This window comes from Ixodes scapularis, unplaced genomic scaffold, assembly GCF_016920785.2.
Source record: "Ixodes scapularis isolate PalLabHiFi unplaced genomic scaffold, ASM1692078v2 PGA_scaffold39__5_contigs__length_11793443, whole genome shotgun sequence".
Taxonomy (NCBI): Eukaryota; Metazoa; Arthropoda; class Arachnida; order Ixodida; family Ixodidae; genus Ixodes; species Ixodes scapularis.
The window spans coordinates 4,933,112-4,957,293 of NW_024609867.1; the positions used below are offsets into that span (position 1 = coordinate 4,933,112).

Genomic DNA, 24,182 nt, shown 5'->3' on the forward strand with positions numbered 1-24,182 from the left:
GAGGTTCACCAGTCTGCGCCGACGGGAGGAAGAGAGCCGATGACGTCCTTTGAACAAGGACGCCAGGTCCCAACGAAAGCATAACCAGCTACGCTACGTTGAAGACGTCCTACACCTGAGTGCACGCGCCGACCCGCGAGCAACGGAAGAAAAATAATCTGAATGCTCTCCTCCGCGGTGTAAAAGAGAACATATTTGGAGGTCTTGTGTGCAGCCCACCTGCGACCATCGAGGCTTCCGTGACGAAGACGGGAGCATCAAGCGCGCCCTTCTCGCAAGAGTCACTCACTAACAGCAATTCTTCGTCGTCGATGGCGCCACGCCATCTGCGCAATTGGCTTCAGTTCAACCGACCTGCACAAGATTCCGGGACGTCGTCCGGGAGAAGCTTGAAAAGCTGCTCCCCTTTGCTGAGCGCCCAGCCTTGTTTTCAGTCGCCGAAATTATACGCGACAACATCCAGCAAGCACTCCAGCCTCTAACATCCGTAAACATTGCCGTCCCGGAGAAGCGGACGTAGACCTACGCCGCCATGACCCAACGACCACCACTGGTTGCCCGCCAGCATCCGGTGCCTTCTCGACGCCACACGCCTGTACCCAAGTGCGCTCAACTCCAAGATGAACAAATTCAGTACGCCCACCAACAAGAAACGGCGCCAAGGAAGACAGACACATTTAGAGTGGATGTCCGATGTGCGCTCTTCTTCAACTGCAGAGAAGCCGGCGCCCCTACTGACGACTTGGGCTGCGCGGGTGCCGCCCAAACGATTCGCGCTGACAGTACGGTTAAACGTCAGCAAAAAGTTGAGTACCTTCGCCGTCCACTGTCTCCTGTGCAAGCTCCTCCCCGAGAAACTAGTTTAACTTATCCGCCACGCATGCATCACATCTTCCTAGGTTTTTTCGGGAAAGTGTCTCCCCTGCCTCGCCGGGTAAAGAAAACGCAGAAATGCCAGTCGGTGATATTGCCGAGGTCGAACGACGCAAATATACCACACAAATGTCGGTGCACAACGTCACTAGAACAAACGCCAGCGACGAGATGTATTGGAGCGAATTTTCTACGGCGGTGTCAAATAACCTCGACGGTATGATCGACTGCCATAACGCTACGGCCCTCATTGACAACGGAGCAGTCTATTCCTTTTTTGGTGGAAAACTCTCTCGCCGCTCTTCGAAAGTGATGACGGTAAGGGATGATATTAAAAGATCATTCGACGCCTTGGAGACTTCAACTACGAGGTGCTTTCCGATGAAACCCTAGGATCAGGACGCCGCCAGCCGCGACCCCAAGTATTGCACGTCATTGATATCAAGCCGTACTATGCTCGATAGGACAAAGGACTGTTTATGCTTGAGACGACCCCGCTGTTCATTCGTTGCTGTTATTTGTTTTAGCGCTGTGTTAATTTATTTACGGTAGCATCGGTGCGATATACTTTTAAAAGAGGGAGTAATGCCGCGTGCATGACCTGGATGAAACACTTCTCCGTTCATCTAAATGATTCGAGTCTACTTGTACGCGAAGTGTAAAAGACAAGGAGGCCATAATGGCCTTGTTCAGCCAGTCTCGCCTTAGGTTAATCCCCAACATTCCAGGTCGAATGTCCGAGATACCTTGCGAAGTAGATAAGGAGCTGACGGCAGCCTTGAGACTCACTCCTACGCTCCCGATTAAGAGGCATATTGACTCCCGAGCTAGTCAGCAATCGCGCCGAAGCACTGTCACTCACTTGACACGCCGTGGACGCTCGCTGCTGCATTCTCGACTTTTTTTTTCTCCTTACAGGTTTTGTATTCATACTTTTTTTGCCTTCATCTCTGGTAATACAACTTTGGCAAATTTACTAGTGCTTGCCCTAAAGTCGTAAGTTCTGCATCTTGTTTATTTCTACAATAGGGTTGTACACGCAATACACATATACCTTCAGTATCTGATTAAGATTTAGCGCAATAAATCCAACGACTTGCAACATATGAGCTCCAGGAGAGATTCTAATCGCCAACTCCAGATAACTGGTGGTACTGTGACACTAAGACGACCACATTTTTTTTGCATCACGGAGAGGGGAAGAAACCTGCAAAAGTATTTTTTAACATACCCCCTCCCCCCCCCCTCCAAAAAAAAAAATGTTCGGCGCACGCACACGGCAAAACTTTAGTCAGCCGGAACCGTGGAGCCGCCATGGCGTCCTGGAAGCGTGCACGTCTCGCACCCCGGGGGCCAGGGTTCGATTCCCACCCATAGCGAAATCTACGAAATTTTCTTTTCAAACCCACAAAATTGCTTCGTTTAGAGGTACCTACCTGGGAAATTCTTCGCGTGTGTTTACTCTGCGCTACGCTGCCAGCTGTTCGGCTGTCTTCTTAGCAATGATGACGCCGTTGCTATCCCAGACAGCACACAGTATTGTGCCAATATTGGCGGCGGATCCGAGAAATCGTGCCAATTTCATTCCGATACTGCCGATATTGGCGCTGGATTGCACCGATTGGGCCGGTATTACTATGATGTGACCGATGTCGGCGGAACACCACGTGAGTCGGCAATGCCACGCTGATATACAGTATCCAGTGCCGTTTGCCGGTAATTTGTCAGGACTGCACCGGCTATATCGGCCGGTATTTGTAATTCTTGACCGTTTCTAAAACGATACTGAATCGCAGTCAATCGCGCCGGCTAATCACGGTGGCCGCCGCTGTTTCCACGGGCCGTGCCGAAGGCGTGCCGGGCAATCAGTGACTGGAACTGGGTTTTTTCCTACAAACGAACGGAAGAAAACTCTTTTTTTTTGCGGTAGCTTTTATTGGAGATTAGTACAAAATAGGGGGAGCGTCATGTTTTCTAAAATCTTAAGTTTACAAGGTTTGCGGCACAATTAATATTGTTTTTATACAACCATGTCTCAGTGGTGATTTCGGGTAATGCGTCCCGACCTAGGTGTATCCTAACTTCGGCAGTAATTAGCGACGCGCCCGCTTGGGAGACGGGGATGGCACCCTTGATTCGGAGCCAAAATGGCCGATAAAAGCCAAAATAGAAGTCACGTGCAGTTCCTCGAGTGGCCGGTGCGGGAAAAATGGCAGCGCTGCGATCGCTATTAGCTTGGTTCTCGAGAACTGATCGGTGACACTTTTTTTCAGAGCAGGCTCTAGTTTTTCAGGGCGGGCAGTTTTCCAACTGATCGGTTAATTCTATAGTTACGTTGGTTTGGCCCAAGACCGCTGACACCGCAGCAGCCGCGGCCATGTTAACCGATATTCGTTCATCTCTGCCAGAGCTCGAATGCCAGAGCTCGAAAATGGGCCAATACTGGCCCATTTTTAGAAAGATCGTTAACCAATATAGGCCAATACTAGGCCAAGGTGCAAAACACGAAACTGGGCCAATATTGTGAGAAATATTCCCCCGACGCTGGCCCAGTGTCAGCGTGCTGCCTGGGATGGAACTACATCACAGGTCGTAGCCAATGGGAATTTAGGTGCCGTTCTCATGTTGCGGCGGCTTCGCTCCATGGGACAGTGTATGCGTTAGCATTAAAAAGATGCGGCTAATCACAAATGTGACAATGCGCATTGCACTTTGACTAGTGTGTGATTTTTGTGAATGTAGGATTTCCTATATCTGTTTTGCAATAGACTATAAGCACTGCTTTCAAAAATCACGGAGAAGTAAAATTTTTTTAAATACTCCCCTAGTTTAGTTCGTTGCTATCTTATTCCTGGTCATGTTTGATTTATCGGTTCCAACAAAGAGGCATTAAATTTTATAAATATGGTTTTGTTTATAAACGCAAAGAGGTAGTAATGTCGAAAGAAAGAGGAATGTTCCTCATTTGGTTTAAGAATAAAAATATCAAGCCTAACGCAACATTTTTTTGGCGCGCAACGGAATTCAGCGTGTGTTGTATGGCAGCCAAACTGGGGTAGTTCTAAGGTATTAAATAGCAGTTATTACATGACCACATGACGCTATGATTCCTTGATAATAATAATAATGGGGGTTGCGTAGATCCTTGGTAAAGAACAGAGAGAGCAGATCTTTTATCAAAAGTGACAGTGGGGTTGTCTAACCAGAGGCCTGAAGTGTTTAAGGTTTAAACGTTTGACCGTAGCGCAAGGAAACCAGCTAAAGAAATTTGCACCTGCATAAATAAAGTTCAAAGATTCACCGAACGACAATAAAGCGGGCGCACTTTGCCCGGTGAAATTTCCAGCCATTTAATTTCCTTTTCGGGACAAATAATAAAAAGGAACTTGCCAAGGTAAACTGTTAACCTGTTCACAAATGATCGAGTTACGAAAGGCTGTAACTTGTGGCGCCATCTCCCGGTAAGCGCAGTTAACTTATGACAGTCTATCATCCAGTTGCTTTGCCTATAGTAAGATGGCGCGACAAGTTACAACAATTGCTAACTTGGTCATGTGTGAACACGTGAGCAGTTGACGCTGGCAAGTGTGTTTGTATATTTTTTTTTCGCAGAAATGGAGTTGGGCCTTGAAAGTTTACCTGCCAAGACCCACCACCTAAATGCACTATCAGTGAAAGTTCTAGTTGTATGTTTTTCTATTGAATGTACCATTTGTTTTATTTGTTTTGCAGCTTTGGAATTAATTTTGGACACACTATATTTACGATAAAAGACTAAGAAGTTGGTTTGCAGACAGCGAAATATCACTTCCATTTTGTCAATGCTGCAGCACATTGCCACTCTACTCCGGGAAAGTCTGTTTGAAGCTGTCGCGTGTCATTTGCAAAACACGCAACTATAAAATACTGAACAAAAATTAAGTTCGCCATTTTCGTTTTATTTACCAAACAATGCATGAACGTGTCATCCTCTCACTTGGTGCGCGACGCAGTAAGCGCTTTTGTGAGCCATACCTTTCGGTATGCGATTTTTGGCCGCCCAACTTGGTCACCTGAGCAACGAAGACAAACGATACTCTCCGCAATGCGCTGCGCAAGTTGCACTCCTACTGACCCGTGTGCGTCTTTATATTGGTGTATCATTTAAAATAAGTCGACTAGAAGAACTGCACGGAACGGTTTCATTCTTAGACTGATGCGGTACAACGAACTCGGCTCTGTTTTATTTTTATGTAAAACGCGCACTGCGCCCTCCTGACTGCCTTACCACTTCTTGAGGCAATCAACAACAAAAAAGTTAAATATGGAACCAAGTGATAATATGAAGGAGTACTAAATGTTCTCCCTTGAGTTTCTGTGTAGCCTGGCGATACAATGTGTTGGACCAGGTTGCCGGCATCTGAAACCGTCTCTGTCTATTTTCAACCGCGAGGTGGCCAAGTACGATGGGCCACGCAAGCGGCGGCTTGCCTCTGATAGAAGGCCGGCGCAGAAGTGTGCGAGGCGGCTTTTGGGTCGCGGCGCGCGGCGATAACAATCAATAAATGACTACATGTTCTTGAACCAAAGCAATCTACCATCTCCACGAACGGGTACAAGCCAGCCAAATCCTACAAATCCGAGCAGTGAAACAATAATAAAAGTCCTTTTTCCTTGCAAATATATTTCGAGAGGTGAGGACTGAACAAGCTCACAACAAGATCGTCGGTATAAAATTACATAGCCTTCTACTTTTGACAAAAACTGTCCTATAATAAAATGCAGGAAAACGCAGAGGTTGCTTTGATTTCTTGCTTAATAAATCGTTAAGAAACATTTAATATCTACCTTGTTTGTACTTCCATTAGTTGCAGGATAACCGCTAAGAGGTCTCCACAAATGTGCCAATCTATTTTATCCGCAGAATTTATTTTGCATGCTGAATGACCGAACGGTTAAGTAAAGTTGTGCTGCTTATTATTTTTTTTTAATGTTCATTGCTTCTTTATATTCTTTGCTCATTCGGTGCCACCTTATTTTCTCAGTCACTGGGACTTATATGGTCTTTGAGACAATTCCTGATTTTTAAATATCATTCTCTTAGATTACCGCTGACTTCACAATGTCCGCATGAAGAATACAGGTTTCTAGATGAAGCTCTCATTGACGATAATAATATAAAAAAAAATTCGACATCCCTGGCATTTCCCAAAGGCGCTCTTAAGGAATGGCTAGTTGGAACTCTTCGAGCTCCTTCCTTTGGAGAAACAGTAAGGAAGCCACACAAGGGCAGATTGCGAGAGTGTTGTGAATAAATAGATGCGTCACAGTCCCCCTTAACATTGTGACGTCATGTGACGCACTAATGTCCCTGAGGCCATGTCACCTCATGAATCACCTGACGTCATGGCTTCACATGACGTCATTAAGTCACGCAACTCTTGAAGTCACGCGGTGTCATAATGTCGCGTCACACTCTGACGTCATCTAGTCAACATGCTATGAACACAATAACCCTGAAGCTGTCCTTATAAATCCGATGCATTTCTTAAAGATCATTTCAGCGAACTGTTATGTTGCTCTCGACTATGTAGGTCATTCAAAAAGATAAATTGTGTTTGTGAAAAGCAGGCCTTTGCTAGTTGTGGCAGGCGAGCGCTGGCCGTTATGTGCTCTCAGCTCTCTCAAGCAGGAGTTCCTGGAAAAGCCGTGCGAGAGAAGACGGTGTCATCTTAAAGGCGGTTCTTCCATGCTCGTAATCCGTGGCCTCTTTTGCAGCTCCTATATGGCTCTGGCAGCAGCAGCCCTCACTGATTGTATGTTAGAGCTTAAGGAGTCGGTTTACTATTGGTTCGTAATATATTGAAAGCCAACGCCACTCTGTTTTTGTTTCTTGATGGAGCATTAAACAAACAAGATAGAAGATTCGTTAATTGAGTCTCTTCTCTTCGTGAAACACACTTTTAAGCGGATTTTTCCTACATCCTCTTTCGAAAGAAAGGCAGCCATGTGAAGAATGAAACACATGGCAGAAGGACAGGGACTGGATAGGTCTAGGGACATGTTTCGAGACCGACGGGGCTACACAGCGTGCACGGGACCGATAATCGTGCGATGTTACTCTAAGTTGATTTGCACCAAAACCTTGCCCCAACTTGATGTTTGATGTGTTGGCCGATACATTTTGTGTCGTGTGTTTTCGGACAGCGTCGAAGTTTAGTCATTTCGTGTCGTTGCGAGTACATGACAAAACAATATTTTGAGTTAAAGGTAATGCTCTTTAGGTATTTTTGAGACAGATGTTCACGGCTCCTGGCAGCCAAATCCTAACTTTGAAAACCTCGCCCAACTACTTCTCGGAAATCTGGCGTGTAGCTATTCATGGTGGCAAATAGAAAAAATGACATCAAATGATCAGGTAAAACATTAATCAAAGCCTGTTGATCCGGAAAGGCTATGTGCCCCAAAACATTCAAAATCACGTTTTATAACCTTAGAGTCCCAACTAAGAATACAGGTTTAAGAAGTATAGCACTTCCGACCGAATCAACGGTCCGACGTAATTAACGATCACACTATGTCATAATTAAAATAAGTACACCGACTTGACATAACAGAAAAAACAACTTCATTAGACGTTTCGCCTCCCATGCGGGAGGCATCATCAGTAGTTACACAGCAAATGCAGGGTTCAACCTAAACACAACGCTATTTATCACGAATGTCCGTGTAAGCTTCGTGGAGAGGGCCGCGGTTTTTGTTGCACACGGATGTGTCCCTGCGAAGAAACCACGATTCAAAAACAAAATGAAACAAAATGTGGAACCGTGCGAAAGGGAAAGAGATAAGAATGTAGTGTGCATCCCCTATGTCAAAGGAGTCTCCGAACCTCTTAGTCGCGCTTTGAGGCCCCTTGGCATCCGAACTGTTTTCAAGCCATACAGAACTATTGGAAATTCCGTTTCCAAACCAAAGGACCCAACCCCGGCGAACGTCCAAAGAGGCGTTATCTACAAGATCCCCTGCAGTGACTGCCCAGCGTCCTACATTGGCGAAACCGGACGGAGGAGAGATACCAGACTCAAAGAACACAAGCGTGACGTCACGTACGCATCCCACGCGACGCGACTGAAGACTGAACTGGTGGACCATGCGTGGACAATGGGGCATTCTTTCGACTTTCCGGCCGCGACGACCTTGGCGAGAGAGGACAGATGGGGGCCCCGAAAGCTTCTAGAATCGTGGTTTCTTCGCAGGGACACATCCTTGTGCAACAAAAACCGCGGCCCTCTCCACGAAGCTTACACGGACATTCGTGATAAATAGCGTTGTGTTTAGGTTGAACCCTGCATTTGCTGTGTAACTACTGATGATGCCTCCCGCATGGGAGGCGAAACGTCTAATGAAGTTGTTTTTTCTGTTATGTCAAGTCGGTGTACTTATTTTAATTATGACGTCTCCCGGCTTTTGGAGTATTTTTGCACACTATGTCAGTAAATGCCAAAACCGATGCTTCAGAAGTATTGGCATACATTTCTTGACTACCGGAACTGTCTGTATAAAGCAATCTGTACAAACCATATAGCGGCAGTTTCTAAAAAGCAAACCCTTTCGTCTTGTACTGGCAGTAGAACGAGTGACGCAGACACGCTTTAAGTGCTTTAACCACGGTGCAACTCTTGTTCGATAAACCATGGCACATGTGAAAATAAGACCGCTTTACAGCCTTCTTTTCCCTATTTTTTATTTGAAGATGAACCGAAGTATAGCGCGGATATTTAAAGAAAACACGCTTTGGAGGTGACTATTGCCGGCTTTCTCAAATCCCACAAGACGACGTTTCTTACCTCAGACAGTTTGAACAAAGAAACAAAAATGTCAAGGCGATTGCACGCGCAGAATAGGCAACGCCATCTGAATAATGCATGGCCCGTCCAAACCTTCTACCGCACCACGAAACATCATCGCGCCTTGCTCTACATCATGACAACGTGACTTCCTGAATGAACCAAAATGTATAGCGAGACTTGAGGCAGCACCTCACTCGAGTCGGAGCTCCAAAATAGGACAGTGCACCTTGAGAGCTTTTCGGCGGTGAAAGAAGTGTGCTGGGGTCTGACACTATCTTTTTGCTTGGTGGGCATTGCGCTGCGCATCCATTTTTGTTCCCTGGGTGTTTGAGTGCTTCATTTTGCCTTTCTTCCGATAAGGTGTTGCCCAGTTTGCTTTCCCGAGTTGTTACAGACAAGCCAGCCTCAAGTAGGTGTGGAGGCGCAAGGTCCTTATTTATGCGATCATCGGACTGATTGAATATTTGTTAGCTCTCCAATATAAGTACAAGTATTAACGCGCTTTTCGTAGTTGAAACTGTGCTCACGAAACAGGTCAAACGAATGAAACTTTCGTAGATGTAGGAAATCATTTTCAACTCCCTGAGCAAACTTCTGCGCAACACAGCATTAAAACCTGTGTGATTCATCAGAGTAAATAAAAGTGGCAACTTAGATCTAAAAGAAACATAAAACAAATATAGTGCTATCAGTTTTATAATGTTACGCTTTCGATTTTGTTTTCTCCCAGGATAGATGACTCGTCAAGAAATGTAAGTTTCTTCGTATGCAGGACCGGGCAGTAAGGCACAATGCACGCTAGAGCATCGAACCTGCCGGACATTACGATTCCACTGCTCAGTTCATGCAGGACGTTGAACGTTTACAAATATTAAAAAAAAAAAAAAATCATAACATGTTTTTTCTTGTGTTTTTTTTGCGCGTGGTAGTTATTATGGTTACTTTGCTAAAACAAAGTTCCATTATGGTGACTTCTGCTTTGGGTTTGCTTTGAACGCGTGGTATCATCCTTCCATTTCTTCCCGGTCGTCTCTGACTCACAAAGGCCGGCTCAGTGTCACGCACACACACGACGAGAACAATAAAAACTCCGCTTCTTTCTCAACCGCTTCTCCCTCACTCGCGCACATGTACCAGAAGCTGCGCGCGCGCACTAGCACATACCTTTTTTTGCACACACTCACACATGCATTCACAATCAAGGCGGAAAGTGTGTACTGTATGTATTCCTTCCTTCTTCTAAGTCTTTGTCTTTGGTAGAAAGGGACTGCAACAATAATACAACGCGGACAGCGAGGAGTTTCTTACAAGCGATCGTGGTGCTCTTGCACTCGAGAGTTCTCGGTGGCGTGGTTTCCGGCCTCCCGCTATGCCGATGTTGTTCTTTTGTTTCTTTTTTCGTTCCACTTCCGCGGAAGGGGATCATCAGAGAAGGCGTCGGATCGGCACCGGCGCGACGTTGGTCATTGTCTCTGAGCAGTCACGCTTCCGATATAGTCTTTGAGCGTGCGCTTGGAAGAGAGGCCGAGGCTGAAACCACCCGCTGTTAGACGGTCGTCTCCTCTCGGCGATCTCGGAAGCTTCTGCATAGGAGGAAATAAGAAACATACAGAGGAAGACTCAAAAAAGGTGTTTTTCTTTCGTGATTATTTTTACGCTGAATACTGCCTTGACAATGCCGCCGTGAGCATTTTCTAATGTATTGAGCTCAAATTAGGGAGTCTAGCAAACGTTTTCTTTTTTTGTTTTAAGCCGTACTGACCAAGTGCGAGAGTATGAACATTGTTCGAAGCGGCACTGCCAGAACCTAATGCCTACAACGCTCTACCAAAACAGTGTCCAAAAACTCTCTTTCATTGCAGGGCGCCCGCTTTCGCTCTTGCTCCGGCTTGGTATGGGTCTTGTAAAGACTAAAAACAGCGAATGCGGGAGCGAGTGTACAGTGTGAAAAGTCGAAAAAGGAATATCGGATATTTTTTTCTTTCAGCATTGTCAAGCTAACTATACGTCGTCATATTAAGAGAAATAGTGTATGTTTTACTTAATTACCTGCAGACGCCAAAAGACCAGTGCAGTGACCTTTACGCATATGCGCCATAAACGTTAGCACAACAGCCCTTGCGCCAGAATTTACTTGACATTAAAAATAAAGCAAGCATTTTTTTTCTTTCAAAGGCCCATTAATACTTCTGTAGATACTTTCGCTCGGGACAAGCAAAGGAATATTTAGTACAATTCGTTCGCAAAAGACTATTTTCTGAGTCATTTTCTTCATAATGAGCGAAATGTAAAACAATGATCTATGTAATTGCCTCTGGGTTCTATGTATCACGATGATGTGGGACAAGACACAAATCCAGCGTCAGCAGGCGAGCAGCCTTGGGGTGGTTTTAATTCATTGAAGTCAATGTGCGACTGAGACGCGATTCAAAGCCAAGAGTGTAATTGTGATGCTTCCACCTGGGCTACACTTCGCATGAACTGCCGAAGGGGCATGCTACGATCTATCACTTCTGAATCACAACTTATATGCAATGACTTTCACTTTTTGTTCGATTAAAATGTCCCGTAGCACATTAGCTGTGGCTAACGAATTGGGTGACCATTTTGTTGACGGTCAGCAAGGATGCAATTAGAGCTATGAAAGATGCAAGCTTTATAGGGTATATTTACAAGATGACAGATAGTTAGCTTATAGCTGGGCATACCCAGACTTTCTTGTATTTGTCAACTGGGATATCTTGACTAGAAGGGGTGCACGTGCATAGCGAACTTAAAAGCAGACTAGAACATCAGGAGTAGAGCAAACTGAACAGAATCAATAAACTCATCCGTTACTGCCTAATACAGGAAGTAAAGCAAGTGCAATTGGGGAGTTTCGGAACAGCCCACGCAAATACTCCTCCAAACCTCGGAAGGCAGAATTTAACCGTATGTTTTTTACAAAGAATTTGCACTTGCTATCCTGTTTGTATAAGGGAGGTTGACGCTGGTACTCATATGGTTGAGACAGATTGTTTGCTTCGTTTGCTGTTATGTAATTTTTACCTGTGATTTATTGTTCAAAGTGAAAAGGAACACTTTCCTTTTAAGTTATTTTATTTTTTAAGTAAAAAGATTATGTGATTGTTTAATCTGAAGCACATTTTTATGGGCTTTTTTCTGACTGAGCTTTGCAGCTTTATGTGTTAAAATAATCGTGCCATTTGCATGCTTTCAAGTACTTCTAATAATAGATATTGCCTTAACAAGCCAGTCTCCTGATTTCATATTCCTTTGTTATATTTATTCAAGCAGAGTTATAACCCCCCAAAAATGTTTTGACTCAACAGAATCCTACTTGAAATTACCCGCTCAACCCAAATGATACATAGGGCCAAGGTTTATATCTCACGGCTTCGACACTCGCATTGCGGAAAACGCCCCTGCTGGTTAGAGGCAAAGGGAAAGACAACAACCGCAGCACAGCAGTCCGGAGGCAATATATAAAAATAAACAAATATATTAGTTGATAAATGAAGTATTCATTTAGCTGTAAGCAGGCTTGAGTTTCAAGCAACGTAGACTGAGCCAAACAACAATCAATGGTGTAGGCAAAAATAAATCTCGACACATATAAGATATGTCCAAACGAGAAAAACAAAACAATGTTGAATAAAATGATCGTACGAAGGAAAGTAGATCGGAGTAAAAAAGAAAATAATGAAAATAAATGCCTGCCCAAGACAGTCCCTGGCCGTCCTTAACAAATGTTTCGGATTTTAGAGCGCATTGAATACTTGTGAATGTAGTTTTGAACTACAAGCACCGAACTGAGAGATCACCTCAAACCAGCACGCACCGATCTTCCACCAAAGGCAGTGTATAAAACCATAAATATTTATAAAGTTCTTATAAGGTGCCTACACAAAACTCATCGGCTATTAGTATGCTAAAATTGTGTTTTTTTAATTATAGTTTTTATAAACTATTGTGTGTTCTCTAGCAGTTAAATTTATTTCATACACTTTTCCGGCAAAATACAGCTAAAATACCTGCGTAAATGGCACAGAAACAAATGTATGTATCTTAAGTGTCTGAATTTTGTTTTACAGTTTTATAAAAAAAAGGCGGTCGACAAAGGTTTTTGTAAAATTGTTGAGGTATCACATAAAAATTAAACTAACGTGCAAGCTTAATTAGTATTGATAAAAATGCTTCCGCTATACTTCTATAGGAAGTATATTGTTTTACTCTGTATCACAGCCGCCGCCATCGGTCAGAAACTAAGCACGGGCGCTTTGGACATGGCGTCGCTCAACTTCCCATTTCGCCGTGATTAATCGCACCTCCTGTGTAATAATGTGGTAATTCGGAATGTAGCATATAAGCTGAAGAAGGCAAGCGCTGAGGATGGAATGAAGTCGATTGTTCCGTGAGTGCTCGGCTGGGACTTGTGTTATCAATGGTTGAACACTGGAGCCTAAACTGTGCCACGCGTTGGCCTCCAGGTGGTGACGTCGCACATCCAGCACTGGGGCCTTTGTTAACTAGGACGTGTTGAATTGCATCCAAGTACAAAACTAGGGCCGTCAACGGAGACGAGGAGTGGGATGAAATAAATCCACGTGAGAGATTAGATATAAGGTATAAAATAAGTTCCCGTGTGAGGATGATGTCCACTGTGAGTTAGGAGGATGAAAATTTGTCTTACGTACTCACACGCACAGCTCCTGAGTGTTGTGACCCGTGCCCTGTTGCGGCTGCTGCTGTTGCTGCTGCTGCTGCTGTTGTTGGTGCTGATGCTGCTGATGCTGCTGATGCCTCAAAAGCGTGGCCTGATGAAACGGACCTCCGGGGGACAGGACCCGAGCCGAAGCCGAGAGCGGGAGCAAGGGCTGGGACTCGGGATGGTCTGAAGGCAGCAGTCCGTTCGGCTTAGGGGGAACCTGTGGTGTTGCGCCGTCAAGGTGGGCCGGGTAATTCAACTATTCAAGTGAATGCAACACTAACTAGATAGCGCAAGATGCCATCCAATGACTTTTTTTTCTGCATTAATGTATGCACCTCTCCTCCAAGACCCCCGATACATGGCGAAAGAATCCTTGCGCCGATTCGCGATATAATTATATACTTTAGCAGACCGAGGCAGTTTTTGTTTCTAACCGCAATTCAGTGCACTCTCAGCCTCTATTACTGCAAAGCTACTATATTAAATATATCGCTACAAATACTTTTTATTTTCAATCCAACGACCGACATTGTCAACAGCGTTATCCCGAAGTGATCGTCCATTTATTTTAAGCGTCTTTTTTTACTGATGACGAACTTGCTTAGACGTGTTGCATATATCCTTTGATTTGAAGACTTGTGTTACGCATTTATTGGCTCCCTTAAGCAAACCTTCCGTCATAAAACAAACCAGCACAATCGCCGCTACGTATAAAAATATAAAAATATTATTGAAAGTGCCATGAGCAGATAAGTCTTACATCGTGTGAAAATTCAATGCGTTGTTGTGTTCGTCTAGCAAAGTAGAGCGAAAAAACTTGCCAAAATCAGCGTTGGGCTTGTTCGCAGACAACAGAGTACCGATGCTAATTACTGGTTGCGTCATTTCACAATAGGCTCAGCAAGCAGACAACAGCGTGCGTTATCTGATATCTACGTCGGATCGAGACTGACAAGTCATGCGCACCTGCGACGCGAGCACAGTTAACTTCGCAGACGACTTCTGACAGCTGATGGTCCTTCAGGGGCAAGTACGCTACAGCCGATCAATAACGTCTTTTGTGGGATTCTCCGATGCTAGAGGAGACAAGGAGCAAGCACCGAGAGGGGACATAATCTCACTGGATTGCGAGACACAACCGTCCGCAAGCCAGACAAAGAGATTGTGATTCTAAGCATTTTTTTTATTTCATTCATGAAGTAGACCTGATCACAGATATCTATTCCGTAGCTTTATTCTCCCTCTCTCTCGCGCAGTCTTCTCCAAGCAGCAAAGCTACCGACAAAAGTCCCCGTGGACCCCCTCTTATGACTCATACGGCTCGTATGCTTGCTGCGCCTATCGGGAGATCGTCGTATGCTAATGCATCCGTGGTTGGCTTTGGCAAGATTTTAAAGCGAAAGCCTTGCTTCTCCCATTACTCAAAAGAGCGGCCGCGTTGTGCCCGAAAGATGGCCGCACCAATACGCCATAAAGCACGCGCCTCAAAAATAAAAAAACAAGGAAAAGCACAGCAACGCAGATTCTTCGTCACCGAAGCCTGCGGGGGCGCTCAAGGTCAATGCGGACGCGCCTCAGAATTGAATCACAACGAAAAGCACAGCAACGGGAACGCTTTGACAGGGATGCCGTCGTCAAATTGGTGGAGTTCACCGCCCCTGCGCAGTGGGGGTACGTGATGTCCCTGCCGGAGTACCGTGCGAAAAAGGACGACGTGGCGCGCTGATTGCTAAAACGCGCTGCGTGTAGGAATGCGTAGGCATGCCTACATGCAAACAGTCCTCAGTGTCTCGGCCGGATTTTCGTATCAATAATTTCATTACATAAAGAGAACTACGCCTCGACAGTTCACACGGTGATCTTGAACTTCTCAGTGCACTTTCGGTGAACGTTTGATCAGATCATTCTATTTTAAGTCGCCGATTTTCCGGCTCGTTTTACAGCGGTAATTTGTAAGAATGTAAAAATTTAAGAGAAGAAAAAATAGCATTCATTTTTTCCTTAAAGTTTTTAGGCTATGCTGTTGAAATTAATTGTAGGGAATTGGTGAAAGAATTGCTGTGCCACGTGACGTATATTTTACGACTATTTTAAACGGGAACGAAAATTTTCCATAGGTTACGTGACGTCCTGACACGTGATGTCGATTTCACCAGCTATATTTATCGGAGAAACTCTACTGGTGCCTGGGTCGAACAACGTTATTTTTCCCTCTAAATATAGTGTGTAACTGAATTGGCATATGGGTCACAAGATGTGAATTTTCTCGCTAAATTTAGCGAGGAAACTGAGTTGACGTAAAGGTCACGCGCAGTCAATATCACCACGGTGTATGGGTCACCTGATGTCACGTGAAGCCATTTCCCCACTAAATGTTAGCGGCACACGCACGGACGGGCGGACGGAAAGGCGGACGGACAAAAGTTGGGGATTGGGGATAGCGTTAAAAAGCGTTTAATGTTTCAAAGAAAACCTATATTCTACACGGGAATAGTTTCTTTATCTGCCACGAGACGGCACCTCGAACTTTCGGTCGAGCATCGGTTGCTGTAAACCTTCCTGAAAAATAACAGCAGCCATGGCATCAACCTCAGATCTTTCCTAAGAGTATTCCACATCACTCAAAACTTGGCACCCACTACCTGGAGGACAAAACTCAAACTCGCCTCGAATCTATCCATTTTATTGGATGTTAAGTTTATCCCTCTGGTGTCCAGTATTGCTTGGAAGCAACCACTAAAGAATGATTTTTTTCCCTCGCCATGTCCGCCTCAATAAGTTTAGCCCCATCTGTTGCAGAAATGAGGGCACCTGCGCTTAGCAATGAAGAATCGAATTGAATCTCCAAAACCGGTCACTTGCTCTTTAAAGCCAAACTAACAGAGGATGGGAGTATGATGGTGTGTACCACTGACCTCGAAACACTGGAAGAAAAGGAAAACAGGCCCAATAATTGCAAAATTAGTTAAACGGGTTCTGTACTATGTAAAACGCCAAGTGCACGTGTGTCTTCTCCTAACTGCCTTCAGTCATTGGACGTAAAAAAATACGGCAAATGATAAATGTTGCTTAAACTCAACATTTTGAGAACACAGATTGTTCACAAAATATGTTTCAAACACGAACACAAATATTATAAAACTCTGAAAGTAGAGTTTGTAGGGATTAGTGATGCAGCATCCGACACCGAATACATAAAACATGGTGTTCCAAAAGGACCCATATCGGGACCAGTATTGTTCCTTCTCTGTATTAATGATATTGTTTCCATCCCTCGAATTCCAGACATTGTTCTCTACGCAGACAATACACATTTTTGTTTTCTTTTCTATCCAGAAACTCCCCATCTTATATTCTCGTCATAAATATGTGGTTAAAAAATCTATCCAAATGGCTTGTCGCCAATCAGCTTCTTTTAAATATTAAAACAAAAAGATATCAAGTCTTCCCTTCCATTAATAGACCAATGAATCTTGTTAGCTCCTTGATCTTTCAATCACACTCCTTGGAACGGGTTTCTGATAAAACGTTTTTAACAGTACAGTTTTATGAGAACCTTCGTTGGATGTTCCATTCAGTCTTGTGAAACGTTGTATCACACAATTTGGAGGCATGCTGAATAGTTCGGGAACATTACTTGCTATGTGGCTAAATCGTCAGCTTAAATTCGCCTAATCTTGCTTCGCAACTACAGTATTGCTTACTGGACTGGGGAGGGGGGTTACACCTCAATCTAATATTAAAAGTTTGTACCTAATATTGAATAAAGGAGCGCGGTTTATTAATGCTGACTGAGCTTCAATACTGCTTCCTCCTTCGTTCAATAAATTCGCGCATTGAATACTGAAGCCTTATAACGAACGATTGTCTAAAATCCTTTCTTGGGTGGTACAAGAAACGACCCCCAAAATTATTTTTTCTACATATTCAATATCTGATACACACTAGAGTTTCAGACATAGGCATTGCGTAAAAGACTAGAACCAGAACTATTGCACTAAAAGTTTGAATTGGGAAAGTCCAAATCGCCTGAACATTTACCTTAACTTAATTGATATATTGGGATGCACTTCCTCTCCGCAGACCTCCAGAAAACAATCGAAGATGTATTTCTTAAATGTTGTTTAATGGCTTTTAATGGGGTTTAATATGTTCAGTGGCTTTTATTTTAATTCGTGTTGTTGCCTTGTAAGTTTTGTAAATACTAGTGTATTTGAAGTTTTCATGTAGCATTTGTTTTTCTCTCTTCTAGTTTAGCCTGTGTTGCTAGTCTATTATGTTGTTAGGGGCCCAGTGAGGCAACATTTGCTGTCGCATTTTGCCTCAGCTCCAAGGCAATGCTGTATTGTCATACTGAAAATAAGCTTACGCACAGACTTACGTCAACGAAAAGATTTATTTTTAGCACGAGGATTATAGTATTCTGTTTGTTGTAAAGCCACGCCAGGATTTCTAGGTTTCCAGTATGTCAAGTAATATTTTGGGCATGAAAGGGTTAACTCGCATGTGGATGACCATACCCGAGGCAAAGTCTATAATCAGCAAGCTGGCGGCTTGGCCAACCGTCGACTAGACCTGTCCGGTTATTATAAAGATCACACATGGGTGGCGTTTATGAAGAAGATACTAGTTAGGATTCGCGAACCCACCTTGGGAGGTGCGACGGCGAGGCATCCACCAACAACAGATGGAGGCGTTCCTTTGTAGTCTAGGTGCCCGGTGCATCCCCCACCAAGCTGCCCACAAGGCGACGATGGCGGAGGCCTCTTCAGAGTGCCCCCGGAGAGGATGGACGCCGGCTCAGACGCTGGAATGCCGCCCATGCCAGACAAGTCGTCGCCCATGCGTGGAGGCTGTCAATGGTGGCGAGGGAAACAAAATAAAATTGGCTACCGACCGCGTTGCTTGATGCTTCACCTAAAACTGTCATTTCAATGATGACTATATCTTACGTCTTTTACAACCCGTGTTTTTAGTCCTTTGAACTCAAGGTATGCTAGTATATCTAAGATTGAGTTTTAATTGTAATGAGCTCCTGGAGTGAAAGATGACTCAGTTATCATTTTGTCAGTCAACATTATTATTTATTTACGCTCAAGCTTCAAATGCAACTTTCTAGGTACAGTCAGGGACAAAAGTCCCCAGGACGCGCGAGCTGCGACTGAAAGGCATTGCTTTGCCATCTGCCGCCCGGTTTGCTGCTTTCGAGATCACGCAAAAGCTCATGCGCGTCCTACTGTGCCTGCAAACGTGTGGTTTCCCGCTCTTCTGCGGCGCGGCGCCTAACTCGGAAGTTAGCGCGTAGTACCGCTTCGGAAATAGGGCTTGCGGCTAACGAGCGTCTGCTACACATTCCGAAACTGGAGATACCGCCTGCGGCGTTGCGCCGCATTTCGCCGTGTCAGCCCACCTTGCTTTATAACCAGTTCAGCTTATCGCTCAGTTGAGCTGCCGTGACTTCTTGCTTTATAGGTGCCATGTCAGTAAGTGCTATCTCCGAAGTGGCACCACGCACCCGATTCTTAGTTAGGCGCTGCGCAGCGGAACAGCTGGAAAACATACATGTTTGCATGCACAGTAGGACGCGCATGCACTTTTGTGTGATCTCGAAACCAGGCGACCCGCCGGCAGATGGCAGAGCAATGCGTTTCAGTCGCAGCTCGTGCGTCCTGGAGACTTTTGTCTCTGACTGTACATTCCATGTAACATATCCACTTCATCCACCTCGCCACCCTGACTTCTAGCTTTGCTAAACGACGCGCCGATTTGTTCAGTCACTTTTTTATTGTAGATTCGGGAAGGCGGTTGAAGGAGTTTATTTTTCTTGTCTCTGTGATTTTTTTTTGTTTACATTGTTTAACAAGTAGCTTCGTGATGTCTGTTTTTTTATATTTTAAGAAGAACATTTAATTCGCACTACAGTTATGTAGTAAATATCATTGCAGTCTGCTAGCTATTGTCTGTGAGTCTGCCATTGAGGAGCGTCAATGTTTCGAAAAACAGAACACCGACGAAATATTGTTTCATTCTGAAGGCTACTATGTATTACAACAAAATCTCGCCCCGACACCCTAGAAGCCGTTACCAAGCTTAGCGTTTTTCAAGATGCCTCTTGTTGACTTCATGCCCGCTCTGTGAGACTGCAAATCCGCAAGAGCTACTTGGAGGGAAGAAGCGGCCCAGCCTGACGCGACTAACGCACACCTAAGAACACAATGTAAAAGGTTGTGCAATCCGAGTATATATATTTAGCATCGTCAAGAAAATTAATATCCAAGACACACCCGAGAGAAAGAAAAAGAAAACCCTGTTTCACAAAAAAAACAAAAAAAACAGCAGAGCTCTTTTTTCTTTGAAAGCAGCCCCGGCTAGGCTCACCTCGAAGGGCCTCTTCTTGCCCTTGTCTGTCGCCCTGCCCTTGTCTCTCTGGTAGTAGACGCCGGCGAAGATGAGCACGTTGAGGATGAGCAGCGAGCATCCCACGGCGATGGTGACGCCCAGCGCGGTGGAGTACGTGGCCTGCGGCATGGCCATCGCCTGCGAGTCCGTCTGGTTCGGGTCTCCGGGCGTCGTCACACCGCCACGACCTTCGCCGGCTGCGTCATGCGCCATGCGGCCACGTCCTCCCGACGTGGTCAACAGTCCTCCCGCGCCGCTCACGCCACCCGCGCTGACCCCGTGCGCCGTGTTCGAGTCCACCGTCGAATGGGTAAGGGACGTCGTGGGAGACGGAGACGGCGTCGGCGAAGGGACTTCGCGTACGACCCCGTCGTAGCTGGATGGGTCGTCGAAGTCTTCAAGAAGGTGGTGGGAACGGGGAACGTCGGCACCACCTGACCGGTGCAGCTTGGGGATAAGCTGGGTCCACACGGAGAGGCGGTGCGCGTGGTAGTGGTCGCGTAGTTTGGGCTTAATGCCTGCGAGCATTCAAAGTAGTTTCATGGGTGAGATGAGTAGCCCTCTAAGAAAATAGCTCTTTTTTAATGTGCCAGAAAGACGTTGCGCACGAAGAATACATTGGGAAGGCACACTTAAACTTTGGCAGCCTTCCAGAGTGACTTTAAATCACGTGTTTCACGTAACCAACGTTGTTAGTAGTTCTACTGACGTTGGGTTTCTAACCATGGTGCTACGAGACATAACGTAACACCGCAACTTCGCGCCGTGAGTCACGGGACACCATGACGTGACATTGTGACTCCATGCGAGCTGGAGTCATGACCCACAGTCGCACAAGCAAATGATACCACGTGATCTAGAGTAGCAGCAACTACGTTAGCACATGACGATTAATGACGCCAGCCATAATATTGAAGTAAGTTTTTCCGCTAAGATTACTCGAACGCAGCGCTTTATGGCGCTCGCTACGGAGACGTTGAAGCAAATTTATACATAGCTTCCGTTAAAATATATTCTGCGTAGAGAACGCCTTGAAGCTATATTTTCCACGAAGTACGCGGAAAGCTAATCGAGGTATGCAAGGTGCTCCAAAAATGACCTCCTGCGGAAAGACATTTTCACTTAAAAACATCTTAGGAAGGCACTTTTTTGAAGGGACTTTTTTTTTTTTTTAGGCTTGTCAACTTCTCTATTTTTGTCCCTTTCTTCGATGATGGCTGCGATCGGCTCTATGGCTTTTTTGTGTAAACTTGAATTGAGAGGCACATATACGGCGAAGTGGGTTCATGGCGCCTGCCAGGAGATTGTTACCTGGAGGTCTTCCAAGATGCAGCTATGGTCACACGTGGCTTGAAAGCTTAAAGTGAGCTGAGGCGGTTGTTTCGAGCTACCCGAACTACGCACATTTTAGGATGGTGGTGGACGTTTCAGCTCACTCGAAAATTGCCGCAAACACTACCAAACAAACAAAAAAGAAACGCTTATACAGCGCCCACTAACAACTCTTTATTGCGTGACAAACGTCACGCAATACAACCTCCAGCCTGTACAAATACGTGACTACACCCTCAAATCGAGCAACCTGCTGCTCTAAGTAGCACAGAACAAACTTTGTGTTTTGCGTTGAGGGGGCTGCCTATTCATTCGCCCTGTCCTGTGGAAGACAATACGCAGGAAAATCTGGGCGATGCCTTAATGACGGCCTATTTTAACATAACAACCACATCGTCATCGCCAACTCTTTCCACTTAGGGATTCACTGACGGGTATGGGGGTCGTTCGCCGCGTTTCAACGACTGCACCGTGTTGGGCAGGAGTGTTAACCGAATAAAAAGGGAAATTATCGAAGCCGAGAACATTATACGACTGGAGGAAAAATGTGTTAGTAAGCCTTCTATAATATTGCCACAAAAAGAGAGTGATTATTTAGCTGCAAGTTTGTCAAGGTGTTAGAAAGGAATTTGCCATCTTTCAGTTTCCGTTTTTTCCTGACAGAAGTTTGTCACGCAATACAGTGTTCTTAGTGAGCGCTGTGTGTGTGTTTTGTTTTGTGTGTGCTTGGAAGATTGAGCGATAGTTTTTCGAGTGCGATGTAACATCGATAAACATGAACAACCAGCTCGCCCAATCTGAAGTTTTCACATCTTAGGAATATTCACGCTCTGGTGTTTCCGGCATGTCATTTATTATTTATAGAATCATATGAGCTATTGAGAAAAATGACATTACAAGTAATACTAAAACCAGCATTATCAGTTTTAAGATTTTCCAGCGCGGTGGCGCCACGCGTTGTATAACTTAGAAACTGTGCATGCCGTCTAACAAACTCAGACTTTGCTGAGGTGTTTTCGTTTCGCTAGTATGAGCTTCACCAGCCTTCGTTCAACAAAAGTTGCAATCCCTATATACTGCCCCAGATCGCATTTGACGTCACGTTTTTAGAGGTGCCAGTGGAGTCTTTCAGCCGCTCAGATCAAATTAAAACTTCTATTAGTTCGCGTCAAAAAATTATTACGACCTGCAAGATGGATAAGTAGTTCAGACGTGGTTAGTAACATGTTGAACTAATTTTGAGACAAATCAATGCCTAGAATACAATTTCACCTTTCAGAAACAGATGTCCTGTGCATCTTATTTCAGCCTCCCACTCAATGAGATTACGGCACAAGGGAATAAGAAGTTCGAAGAACGAATTCGAAGCAAGAAGTGTAGACACAGTAGGCCAAGCACTTCTGAGTCAGTGAGTAACTATGGTACACAGCGAAAAACTATGCTTCATTTTCCTTCAGTGAGAGCATAGACAACGTTATGCATCGAGTACGTCAATAAAGCGGCGCAAAAATCGCAACGTTTTGGTGTTCGTCGCGTTTCTCTGCGTCTGTTTTTACTGAATAGACCAACAACTTGCACAAACTGCACCTTGACTTCGTGTTTTTTTTTTTTAGTTTATGCGTTGATGCATGTAGGTTTTTCAGCTCTTGATTCCGCTCTGACTTAATCTGAAACAAGATATGGTACAAAAGCTGAGCTTGCTTTGATGTTGTGCCACACTGTATACAAACCTGAATGCAATGTGAACACATTGATTTCGCCTCTTAAACATAGACGTATGCTTGGGGGAAATTATACGCGGAAATTCGGAGGAAGCGAACAACGTGTGTGCGCCACTTTGATGTACCGTCGAAGTGTCCGAGTCCACGGGCTTTCGCACCAATGAAGGCATTGCTTTAGAAAATTGCCCGAGTATATCGTCTAGCTTAAATGTACGGCTCGCACGCACATACACGTAGATGGCTAGGGCGTGCAATTCGTGTGCCCGTTTGCTTTGCACGGAGAAGAGGTGATATGCGCGGAACGCACGTACAGCCTTTCCGTAGGAAGTTTCCAAAAATAAGGTGATTTACCTATCATGAGGTACTTTTGATGCACCGGATCATACGCCGGCCAGGCGATCTTTTCGACACGACCGCCCTTGCCCCGGTCAGACTCCGACTCCGACGAAGTGAAGTTCGGTGAGCTGCAAGGAAGACGAGCAACATCAGTAATAAGGCGCTCTGCATCGATCGCATTGGACAGTCTCCGCACAAAAGTTAATATTTAAAAAAGTTAGATAATTATTCCGCATTTATGAACCGGTTTGGCACATCTGAAAGACATAGCCTCGATGAATAGAACTGTATACAATACTGCGTTTCTCCCACACGCGTAGCCGGTACGAGCTTCTTCTAAGTTTCGTAATAAGTTAGATGAAACACCCTGTATGTATAATAAGTTCGCAGAGATTTACCGATGCCACGATGTATTCTACGCATAGTGATTCTCAAAAATACCAAAGCACTGCCAAAATTTCTGTGTTTTTGTTTCTTCTTTTGTCGTCACCGCTTGTTTCAAAAAGCTGTACAAAACTGAGGCATGATCGGAGTAGTTCCTATACCGTAGGAATGAACGGCAAACCCTGTTCAAAAAAATAATGCCCACTATACGCCGATAGCCACAAAGTCACGGTTAGGGCCAGTGGTATCTTGACTGGAATAAAAGAGTTTCGTGTTGCGTTCCGTTGTCGCGAAGAAATAATGGACGAGCAGCCATACAGCGTTAAAAAAAATACCCACTCAAATATAAACAAATATCTGTCTTGGGGAGGTTGGAGCTGGCGCAGGACGTAGCGTCGAGTGAAGATCACAAAAAGAAGTGTAAAGAAAATATTTTCGAATTGAGATGAAAAAAAAAAAAAACGACAGAGGAGGCAAGCAATAAATAAAAACATTATAAAACAAAAAAAAAATCCAATGTGTATCTACCAACGTAGTCGCCATAGCTATTCCGGCCTTGAGTAGACCGTACACTAAAATGAAATGGAAATTGTCTGG

General features: G+C 44.8%; 1 protein-coding gene across 1 annotated transcript in view; it reads right to left on the bottom strand.

Annotated features, from left to right (window-relative positions):
* Positions 1-10,248: 10,248 nt before the first annotated feature.
* Positions 10,249-24,182, bottom strand: part of LOC120842022 (neuroligin-1) — a 136,471-nt gene continuing 122,537 nt past the window's right edge. The window contains exons 7-11 of the mRNA XM_040501862.1: positions 23,217-23,329; positions 19,792-20,330; positions 18,063-18,266; positions 13,404-13,630; positions 10,249-10,285 (exon numbers count right to left, since the gene is read on the bottom strand). Coding sequence (XP_040357796.1) covers positions 10,249-10,285; positions 13,404-13,630; positions 18,063-18,266; positions 19,792-20,330; positions 23,217-23,329 — 1,120 coding nt within the window. The remainder of the gene's footprint in view (positions 10,286-13,403; positions 13,631-18,062; positions 18,267-19,791; positions 20,331-23,216; positions 23,330-24,182) is intronic.